At 35.2% G+C, this 12,177-nt stretch overlaps 1 protein-coding gene across 1 annotated transcript; it reads left to right on the top strand.

Annotated features, from left to right (window-relative positions):
- Nucleotides 1-1,285: 1,285 nt before the first annotated feature.
- Nucleotides 1,286-11,935, top strand: asrgl1 (asparaginase and isoaspartyl peptidase 1). The gene is made up of 7 exons (XM_079843016.1): nucleotides 1,286-1,423; nucleotides 2,668-2,860; nucleotides 2,961-3,103; nucleotides 3,292-3,446; nucleotides 6,097-6,218; nucleotides 6,824-6,934; nucleotides 10,720-11,935. The coding sequence occupies exons 2-7, from the start codon at nucleotides 2,674-2,676 to the stop codon at nucleotides 10,920-10,922; spliced, it is 921 nt and encodes a 306-aa protein (XP_079699142.1). The 5' UTR covers nucleotides 1,286-1,423; nucleotides 2,668-2,673; the 3' UTR covers nucleotides 10,923-11,935.
- Nucleotides 11,936-12,177: the final 242 nt, after the last annotated feature.

Here is a 12,177-nt window from a genome sequence, read left to right as displayed (position 1 = left end):
AGTCAATGGGACCGCAGCCCCTCAAGCGCGCGCACGCCTCCTCGAGACGGCCGCGCGCACTCTCATTTGAGAATGGGGGCTCGCTGCACGCGCGCACAGCATCCTATTTTCGTTCTCCAATCACAGCGCGCTGATGACGCGCATGCATCCACCAGCGGCAGACGCTTTGAGATTCACCGAGAATGCTCGTGGAGGAGACTGAGAACAGCGCGTTGCAAGTACAAGTCGTGTAAATTCAGGACGCAACAGATGAATGTCTAAAATGTAGCTAATAATGCACACTTTGAAACACATACTTGTTGTAAAAAAAATATATATAAAAAAATAAACATAAAAAAAAATTCAAATACCGGTAAGCCTATATGGATTAGCCTAATAGCTACGGGTAAATTGAGACAACAGGGACACTGAAGCTGAATTATCTTATCATTAATTTATATTCTTTAAAACGATCTTTAAGTTCTCACTACCATATGGGATGAAAATGGGTATAGTTCTGTCATTATTTCAGGGGGTGTTTCATAACACATTTGCACAGCAGTCACGTAATGTAAAATGACAATTTCTGAGACAAAATGTGAGGGTAATTTGTGACTGTGATGTAGTTTTATATGTAATTTAATAATGAATCAAATTTTTCCTAAAATCGTTTTCATACAAACTGTCCAACAGTGCATACTGTACATTTCAGTCATATTAAAGGGAACAATTTCTATTTGTGCCTTCATAAAACCACAGTTCATATAACCTGAACTACTGTATTGTACTAAAGAAGAACATGCACTTTTAAATACGATTGTTGCAATTAAATATTACAACTTCAAATGTAGAATAACTTCCTTGAATTGAACTTGTTGAGAATAACTTTACATTACATTAGACAGAATATGTTTACAATGTGTCCCACTTTGACAGTACAGATGTATTTTAAAACAACTTATAAATAATGCAAAACCCTATATATATAAATAATAAATAAATAATAATGAATTGGTTAATCATATGCTGCCCATTAATGGTAAAATTATTGGTGTGAGAAAAAATAGGTTAAGCATTTTTTGAAAACAGACATTTTATTCATCAACATGTCTGTATTAAACTAAGATGCATTTAATCTGTGTTCACATATGGGATGACTTCCTCAATTCCTTCTAATCAAGTTCTTCAGCCTTATTTGAAAACCAGGCTACATGTAATTGATGTGTGTAGTGTGTTGAAGCAGAACTAACCCAGGAACTGAATGTTGCGCCCCTGTGGCAATGGCATTAATTACAGGACTTTTATTTTGGTGTTTTCTCTGTAGCAGCTATGGTATGGATCATGTGTCCTCGTGACACCATCTACAGCTTCCCCATTGCTATTAATGCTCTTCTGCAACCAGTGATTTTTATGTTCCTATCGTTAATCTGGCGAGGGACCCTTGGTAAATATAATTTTTAATGTTATGCATATTTGGGAAAGTGGCACAAAATTTGTTGATCGGTTGATAGGTTTTAAGATTGGTTTACACTCTCTTGCACTGTATTTGACGATGGGATACAGTTTGGGTGGTTACAGCTCGTAAACTCATTTTGTAACGCAATTTGACATGGCATTGTAAACATTACAAATGCTGTACCTGTAGACAGAATTATTGTGATAGTAAAGTCATTAAAAACCACTGACTTTGTTGGCTACTTGTATATGTGTATGCATCTTCTGTTCTGGTCTAATAGTCATAAAGTTTAGCCTTGTGCAACGTTAAGAATAGCTCATATGATGTGTGTTTTGTAGCTGGTTTAACAAATGTCGAAAGATCATGCAGTAGATTAAAATATTCAAACCAACAGAACGATTGTATTGCTTTTACACAACAGTTAAATACACAGGTTGAATAACTATTTTATTTGTGAAATATTCAATTAAAAAAGTTTGGTAGACCAACAAAATTAACAAACACAAGGTTTGTTAACTAAACACAAAAAGGAAACAAAACCAATATACATTTTAAAGGAAAATAAATAAAACAGAGATCATTTCAAAATTTTATTTTTTCAATTAACTTTTAAAAATTAAATAATTGTATAACTAGATTTTTTTATCAGTGCATTTAAGAGTTACTTAAGCGTTAGTCCTTTAAAATGAAATTTAGCATATAAAATAATAAGACCAAAAAAAATCCTGATATCGTTTTTATTCAAAAATATATAAAAACATATTTGCAAGTTATATCCAAATTATGTCCAGGGTTCTGTGGAAAATACCTAGATAAATGCCACATTTTTTAGAATGACAACAGTCAAAAAAAGGTGTAACATTTTTATCGAATAATGTATGATCACAAAAACATGCTATAAAGAATTTTTAAATATAATTCGCCAATCATGTGCCAAAAGTAGTTCTAAACAAAGGCAGTAGAATCACGTGATTTTGTCCATCAGGAATTGATTGGATGGTTGAATCGTTGTGAATTGCTGTGATCTCATGTGACGGACAGGTTGTCCCGCCATCGCTCCAGTAAACCCATCAGAAATGTCATTGCAAGAAGGGGAAGTTACTTTGATTAAAGATTACTCATGAACAGGAATTTTTCAAACGATTATGTGCATGGATAAATCATTTATAATAAATACTGCAAAAAAATAAGAATTTCATGTTAACGTCATGTATTTGTATTTGTATTTGAAGACAGATATGCTGCCTGTAGTGGTGGTGCATGGAGGTGCTGGTCATATTCCTAAAGAAAGAGTTGAACACTCTACTATTGGCGTGAAAGAGGCAGTCAGGACTGGGTATGCCATCCTCCAGAAGGGTGGAAGTGCCATGGATGCTGTGGTTGAAGCAGTGACCTTGATGGAGAACAACCCGAGATTCAATGCAGGTACTCATAATACTTGTATATTCAATTAAATGCATATATTTATAACCTAATACTACATCCAGGATAAGTTGAAAACTTGGGTTATGCCCATATGTCATAGGTCGGGGGTCAGTGCTAAATGAGAAGGGGGAGGTAGAGATGGATGCATTTGTGATGGATGGCAGGTCTTTAGCTAGCGGGGCTGTGTCCGCAGTCAGAAGAGTGGCTAACCCGGTGCAACTGGCCAGGCTTGTCATGGAGAAGGTATTGTTGTAAAGTCATCATCAGTAATCTACAGTTTAAAACAGATTAAAAACAAAAAGTGATACTAGGCTATATGTTATCAGATGTTTTTTGCATACATTGAATACAATCATTAGTTGATTTTAGAACACTTTACGTTTTAAATACTCAAATTAATAATGTGAATGATGTCTGTCTTCTCTGTGGAGACCAAGCACTTGTGTCTGACAGCTGAAGGGGCCTCTAAGTTTGCCAGAAGCATGGGTGTACCGGAAGTGCCTGAGGAGTCATTGATCACAGACTATGCCAAGATGCGCTGGAAGAAGAACCTGGAGCCAGATGCCAACCCTGTGGAATGCCAAATGTAAAGCTTTTACGTAATGAAAACTGGTACAAAGTGCTGACATAATGCTTTTGGCATAAGATGTCTAATGTCTAGAACTTCTACTAAGAATTAAAGAGTTGCAACAATAGTTAAAGGGATAGTTCAGAAAATTCTGTCTTCATTTTGATTCAAACCTGTTACTTTCTTGCTTGCTTGTAATGTCCATATTATACATATATATACATGTGTCCATTGAAAAAGAAAAATGTTAAAGGAAAGTCAGTAGTTTTGCATATTCTGTGCATTCATTTAAAATGTACAGTACATGCAAAGTTCTGTCATGAAACGCAGGCCAGGGGCAGTTCTAATATTTCATCCTTAAAGGGTTAGTTCACCCAAAAATGAAAATCAGCCCATGATTTACTCACCCTCAAACCATCTTTGGTGTATATGACATTCTTCTTTCAGACAAACACAAACAGAGAGTTATATTAAAAAATGTCCTGGCTCTTCCAAGCTTTATAATGGCAGTATCTAGCTTCCGGCCGATCGCCTTCCAAATTCAACTCATGGAAAAAGTGTAGTGCCTCTCGCAGTTCAAAATGCTTACGCCAAGTCTGACGACATTGCACAGCAGTTACACTCGTCAGACATAGCGTAAGCATTTTGAATTGCGAGAGGCACTACACTTTTTCTGGTAACAAATTAATAAATTTTATAATATATGTTTTACCAGTATTTCTGCAGTACAGTTCAATTGGTGCACATATAGGCTACTGTTTGACCAACAGAAAATGTTCATCATATGACAATAGTGTTTACTGTTGTTAACTAGCTAAAATACGAGAATATTGACTCGGAGCTCAACATATTCATTTGATTTATTTCTGGCCAGGGGTCTGTTCTTTGTACCTCACTTAATACATCTGAGATTATTTGACAGATCCCAGATCAACTAATCGTGATAACTGATCTCTGGCTAATTTGGTTCTTCAAATTAATTTGCAGATTGGATTAAAATATCTGGATTAAGTTGAGTCTGAGCGTTCCGGTGTTCAGTTCCCTGAAGAGGGTGAATGTATCGATACTCAAAACCACGATCAGCAATGCAGCGATTGGCTGGCGGCAAGACAGCAACGTAATGACTTCATATAATAAAAAAAGCCACCTGGCGGAAAAAAAAACAAAAAACGACAATTTTCTGGACCTTTATAAGGAAACAGCCAAGCGACCAAAACAACATAAAAGTTATAATAGATAAATGAAATGTGCACTGTTTATTTTATTTATTTATTTTATTTATTATTTATATTCACGATTTTATAGTATTTGTACACCCTTTACATTTTTTATGTAATTAGCAATTCATTTAATTTTTAATTCAATTTTAAGCAGATTTGTTACGTGACAGTATTAAAGTTTCTTAAGGGTCAAGATCAAATTATCTGCATCAAGCCACTCCCATAATATCCATCACCACTCAAATTAATGCATGGCTCATTTTATAAAATTATAAAGTAATTATTCTATCAAAAATAAATATTTCAATCAAGTGGCTGTGTCTATAGTATTATACACAACATTATAATATTATTTTCAAATCCTTTTTTATATTATTATTATTATTATTATTATTATTATTATTATTTACAATTATTCTTGCCCCTGGTTCAGTAAGGAACTCTTACAGATAAAGTAGCAGTGGTTGGGACAAATTTTAAGTATCACCTCCGCTTAAAAAAAATGCAATCTAATCCTGTTTACATGAAATAAGTTGCTCCAGAGCAGGTTTAAGCTTACAGACCTGTTGCTATGACAGCAAGTCCAGGATGAGCTTTGAAGAACCAAACAATCCAAGATCATAACAAATCTTCAACAATCAAATCCAGCTAACTGAGTTAGCGAAGAACGAGCTCCTGGTTGGGCCAGTAGTTCAGATATTTACTTGACCTGCCAAAACATTCACTGGCCTTATTCACTTTAAATCAAATAAAAAAGTTATTGCTTTCATTGTTTTTGATCTATGTAAACTTATAATACCAACATTTTAGATACCAGTGAAATTTCACAGTTCTCGATTCCAATTTACGATCACAGCAAAAACAAATTCTAGCCTATCTAATATAACATAAACATTAAAAACAAGTAAACAGGCAATAATAAAATAAGAACAAATAAACAAATTACAAGCAATAGCACAACTAAATACAATAGCACAAAGATGCAAATTAAATAAACAGTACTTTACATTGCTTGTGAAAACTGTATTATTGTATAAAGTAAATGTACACTGATACCTATTAAAGCTACTGACGTTTAGTTAAGAGCAATAAGTGATTCTCTCTTTTTCTTTTGTTGTTTGATTAACATTATTAACAGAAGGAAACAGAAAGTATATGCGGCTGCCGTCACTTTAAGGCCTAATGCACAGATCCATTATATTAGCACACATCCGATATTTTCGGAACTGTTTACATTCACCTAATGTCAGTCATAACCGACTGTGTTGACGTAGATACTTGTCAAGATGGACATTTTGTTTTTTTGTGTATTTGCTCAAGAAGATGTGAAAGACAACTCAGTTTGGTTTCTTTCTTTCTAGTCAGCTTTTCCTTTGCTACCACAATAAGTAAGCCATATTGTTTTTGTGTGTTTTTAAATCTGTTTTTTTTGTGTGCATGTGTTTCAGGGGCAAGATGGGAACAGTAGGTGCAGTAGCTGTGGACATAGACGGAAACATTGCTTGTGCTACATCCACTGGTGGAATGATAAATAAAATGGAGGGGCGTGTGGGAGACACGCCATGTATTGGTAAATCCAAACCTGCTTCTTTGTAGTGTATGTAAGGGGCCTTGATTTGATTTGCACCACAGAGGTCCAGTCCAGAGGAATCAGCCTACAAATGGCTTACTTATTGCTGTTTCTGTGTATTAAGCTGAAATAGACGAAAGTATTTTAATGTTGAAAAATTCCACCTTTAATTTGAACAAACTTAAGCAGCTGGTGTGGGATTGAACTTTGACCTTTGGACCTAATGTGTGTAAATTTCAGCTGCTCATGAGAGCTTGTTGCCTGCTGAGTTAATATTCAAACCACAGATTTAATCCCCAGCTCAGCACAGAACCCTCCACATACATTCTCTCAGGACACACTTTAACCTGTGGGAATCACACACACACACACACACACACACACACACACACTCACTAGTTAATGAAAGAAAGCTGGTATTGTCTGCTTAATAAGTAAATAAGCAAAAATGAAAAAAAAGACAGATGCTTTATTCTCTGTTATGCAGTGAATATTATCAGGGTTTGCCTCAAATAGGTGGATGGTTATCTGGAGCAACAGGTTTGCTGAGTGTGTGTACAGGAAAGATCTCTCTCAGGATCTTTGTTTTTATCTCTGATTCTCAGGATGTGGGGGATATGCAGATAACAAGATTGGGGCTGTCTCACCCACAGGCCATGGGGAAGCCATTATGAAGGTCACGCTGTCCAGACTCATTCTCTTCCACATGGAGCAAGGCATGTGTTAAAAGCTCAGCACAACTTATTTAGCATAAACAAACAACGCTTTGGCTTTCTTTTTCTCTTTTTTCATGAACAAAATGACCATAGTTATCACATTATTTATTTTAACTATGTGTATCAGACTGCTCTGAAATACTTGATTCTGATTGGTCAGTTGTGTTAGTCGAAAATGACTGCTAAACTGTATACACTACCGTTCAAAAGTTTGGGGTCAGAATTATTTAATAATAATAATAATATATATTTTTTTTTTTCAGCAAGGACACATTAAATTGATCGAAAGTGATGAAAAAGACATGTATAATGTTGTAAATATATCTATTTCAAATAAATGCTCCTCTTTTGAACTTTTTATATTTATCAAAGAATCCTGAAAAAAATATGTATCATGGATTCCACAAAGATATTAATTCAACATTGATGAAAAAGTAAAATAAATTAGAAAATGGTTTATTTGTATTGTATTATTATTTCACAATATTGTTGTTTTTACTGTATTTTTGATCAAATAAATGCAGTTTTAGTGATGAAGAGAATCCTTTCAAAAACAAAACAAATCGTACCTCAAAACTTTTAAATGGTAGTGCATTTCATCATTGTCTATGGCAATAGTAAAATACATTTCAAGTGTCATATATTATTAATATGTTTAATTTATATAGCGCCTTTCCCAGGCTCAAGGACGCTTTACAGGCAGTAACAGAATATACAGTCAATTTCAGGGCCGTGCAGAGAGTTCTTCAGAGGCAGGGGCTCAAATGTAAAAAAGGGGCAATATGTAAATATATATATATTAGGGGTGTAACGGTACACAAAACTGACGGTTCGGTACGTACCTCGGTTTTGAAGTCACGGTTCGGTACGGATTCGGTACAGCAGTTTTACAAAATTGCTTTATATTAATTTTTATTCAACAGTGGTTTAATGGAAAAAAAAATTGTGTCTGTCCTTAAATGAATTCAGTTATAACTAAAAGTTAAAGATAATGCTGTAAACTATATAGGGAGCCCTTACATATTGCTATTAAAGATTAACAACAGAGCCCAAACTATTAGCCTAAATTCATTTGCTATTTATTTTTAGAAATAAAAATCAACACTCATAAGCTTCACATAAGGCAGTTTTTGCATTAATATCTAAATCTAATTATTATTATTTTTTCTCCAACTCGTTGAAATATAATCATTTAGTGGCTGTAATTTTCATGACAGGTTAGGCTATACATTAAATAAACAAGACATCACTAACAGGCTAAGTGGTATATAATGAATATATATAGACTAATATAACGAATATATAGGCTAATATAGTGCATGTATTCAGTGAAAGAGTTAATCTCTCTAGTGAACTCACAGCTGTGGACACTGAATGACTTCTGAGAATAATCACTAAATGTGATTCTACATGAATCACTAAATGTGATTCTACATGACATTGTTTGTTTACAACCTGTTTTATTGTCTTTCCGCGGTTGAAACACTAATGGAGCGATTACACAACATATGATACGTTTCAGTAAGTTGTAATGTATCCTCAACATACCTTTTAGATATTCATTTCTTTAGGAAGAGATGATCGCGTTCACTCGCGCTGCCGCTTGAAGTTGAACTGATACGCGTCTCTCTGTCACGTCACATAATAGAGCGTTAAAACGGCATTTATCGTTTGAATTTCGTGATAAAATGGACTGAATACTTAATATGTTCGTGTGGGAACTCGGATTGAAGTGTGTTCCGCGCTTTAAACAAGCCGACTGTTAACTGTTATAGATTACATTCATAAACGTTCGGTACACGCGCGCCCCGTACCGAAAGCCCGAAACGTTAGTTCGTCTGTCCATGTAATTTTGAACCGATTTATGAATAAGAACAGAAAATTACCGCTCCACTTCACATGCCCAATGGAATTTGAACTTGCTTTGCCAGATCACGATTGGTTGGTGTATATAGGCTACATGACAAACGGGCATTGGTGAATTGTGTAATACTTTAAAATATATAGCCTAGTATATAGATTTGTATTTAAATCAACACATTAGCTCTGATTATGGATGAAAAAAAAATATTGGTTTACTTTTTTCCCGTAAGGCCACATACTCTCTGAAAGGACCATATTTGTCTCGAGAGCCGCTTCCGAACAGAGGAAAATCAGCAATCAATCAAAACGCACGCAACCCATAGCAACGCGTTATGGCAACGCCTCAACAGAAATTGTCCGACTTTTGAGCCGTTCGTTACTATTGTATACATTGTCATCAATGTCATGTTATAATAATCACAATTATTTAGTTTTATTGACCACGACATTATCATTGATACTTGTCTGAGAGGGGCACTTTTGATTCATTTTGAAAAAGGGCAGGGGCTCGAGCACCCAAAGCACCCCCCCCCCCCCCCCCCTCTGCACGTGCCTGGTCAATTTACATAATCATAACAGTCATTCCACATAGTTAATAATCATTAGATGGACAGTAGACAGTTGCCAGTCCGGGAATAGATTTGAGATGCAGTTGCAAATTCATAATACAATTATGCACTGAAAGCCGAGTTATAGCAGCACATAATTATTAAGTGAACAAAATCAAAATCAAGTTAAACACAGAACATAATAACATTGTGAGAAGATTCATATTATTGCTTTTTTTCATACTAACACAAGTTATAAAAGCTGAGTATCAAAAAAGTATTTTAAATGTATTTTTTATGTATCAAATGTATTTTAAAAATAATATTTGGTATTCATTTTAATATACAGTACATGGTAAGCAGGAAGCTAAGGAGTCCCCATTTAAAGCGAGAAACAAAATACTTTTTGGAATTACTAGGAACTTGCGAGCGACAGCTAGAGCTGGATTGGAGAGAATTTAAAATTAGACAAAGACACATAAGATTGTCATTAAAAAGGTTAATTTAAAACTAGAAAAAGTAACTGAAACTGCAGATTAATAATACATAAGTGAGCACAAGTACAAGAGCTTTGCATAATTATGGGGTCAAAACAAAACCGTCAGGGTTTTTTTGCGATAATGCCCATCCTATAGTACGTTATACTAGACATAATTGTTGTACAATATAAAGAAAAGTTAAACTAGCCATATGGCCAACTGATATCTTTATTTCTGTGTACTGTGCACTTGTAATCAGTAGTTTTAGTATTATTACTGCATAAATGTCACATCTTGGACCATAAGTCAATCTGCATTGTACCGATTTAGAAGCAACATGTATATTGACATGAGCTCAAATGGACGGTTCACATGTGTGCATGAATAGCCGCGAGACTGATTCCTAGCAGCATTTTAGCCTGTGAATAAACAGCTTGAATTACTTTAGCTACACATTAACTGAGATCGAGGGCCTCATTAAGATGCTTGACCTCAAGTCTGTTTAGGTAAACATTGCTCACTTCATGGGTCTGAGCAAAAACAATTTGAGCCAGTCTATAACAATGTGTTTCGTAAAACCTCCTCCAGCACCATTTGCAATGAGTAGACACATGGAAGTTGAGGTGATTTGTGTGCATGCTTTTGCCCTGTGTGTGTGGAAACACAACGGCAAGTGTTTTTGCTGAACTCACCTATATTTGTGTTTATATGGGCAGGGTGTTGATAAGATTTATTTGGTCTCACCTGAAATCCATTCCACATAATTTAAACCATTTGCATGATCCTCTTCCTTATTGTGCACTTTATGGTCACCTACGTCTGGCAGAAAGATCTGGAAGGATAATACCATGCACTAGCTTGATAATATAGTTATGTGTTCTTCTATGTTCTCTAGGGAAAACCCCAGAGGAGGCAAGTGACCTGGCTCTTGCGTATATGAAGGAGCGGGTGGAGGGTCTCGGCGGGGTGGTGGTGGTAGATCCCAAAGGGACCTGGGCAGCTCGCTTCAGCAGTTTACAGATGTCATGGGCTGCCGCCCAGCAGGGTGAACTCCACTTTGGGCTGTACCATGGTGAAGACATGGTTGAACCTTTGTAGAGCACACATAATAAACACACACACACATACTCTTACACAGTTTTTGTTGAGTATATTTTTTCAAAAAGTATTGAATAGAAAGGGAAATAAGTGGTAATGTAAATGCATACATACCTCATGGCAGTGATATTGTGCTTCTATTAAGCATTTTGAAGTTGATCGTCTTTGCACTTAACAGTAAAGCAATATAAGTCTTACACAGATTGATTAAAAAGAAAACAAATCAGTATTATAATATTAGAATTCTCTTTTTTTACACTGTCCTAAGTCGTAGTACTGTATGTTCTCCACTAGATGGAGATAAATTATGTTCTTTGGAATCAAGTGAGTGAAATTTGTTAAAGGGATAGTTCACAGCAAAAAATTTAAATTTTGTCATCATTTACTAACCCTCAAGTTGTTCCAAACATGTATGAGTTTCAAAAGAAGATATTTTAAAGAATGATGGTAACTAGACAGTTGACGGTAGCCATTGACTTCCATAGTATTTGTTTTCCTACTAAGGAAGTCAATGGCAACTGTCTGGTTACCAACATTCTTCAACAACTTGAGGGTGAGTAAATGATGACAACAATTTCATTTTTGGATGAACTATCCCTTTAAGGTGCAGTTATAATTTACAATTATTAAAAATTTATAATTATTACAAAATAGTAGAGATTAAAATGTTTTACATGTACTGTAAATGGCACCTAAGAAAGACAGAATGTCTTGGCAGCTGATTTTGAAGAACAGAAATCATGATTCATTCCTGAAGTAGTTCCGTGTTTCGTTTGCTAATAAAGACTGAAAGAAAACGCAGCTCATTAAATCAGAACAAAATATTTTTAATTTATAGAACATTTTGGCATGTAAATAAACAATGCAGCAGTTTATCGTAACCGTCTATATTTTGTGAGAAAGTTTGTGCCTGAAGAAACTTTGTAACATGTTTTAAATGGTGTGTTGGTATCATACTGATTATTTTGGAAGGTGAAAACATGCAGAAAATAAACTTTTGTTGGTGTGGATCACTTATGTGCTATTTTAAATTGGCAGCCCAGATACAGATAACATCAGTTCTGTTGTTTTCATGTACAGTATTGTGAGGTGACGTGGCCCTTATGACAGTTTAAGTACACAAGCTCCTGCTTATTGTGTCAACACATAGGCCAGCTTGCAAGTTCCAACTGTGAATTGTCTTCATAATGATCTAAAACCCCAAAACCAGTTTTTCTGCCCTCGGCGGTCAGTTTGTGTTCAAAATATTCCACAT

The sequence above is a fragment of the Gobio gobio genome (assembly GCF_949357685.1).
Source record: "Gobio gobio genome assembly, chromosome: 18".
NCBI classification, from domain to species: domain Eukaryota; kingdom Metazoa; phylum Chordata; class Actinopteri; order Cypriniformes; family Gobionidae; genus Gobio; species Gobio gobio.
Note: the sequence above shows the minus strand (reverse complement) of the source record. Positions and strands in the feature narration are given on the sequence as shown.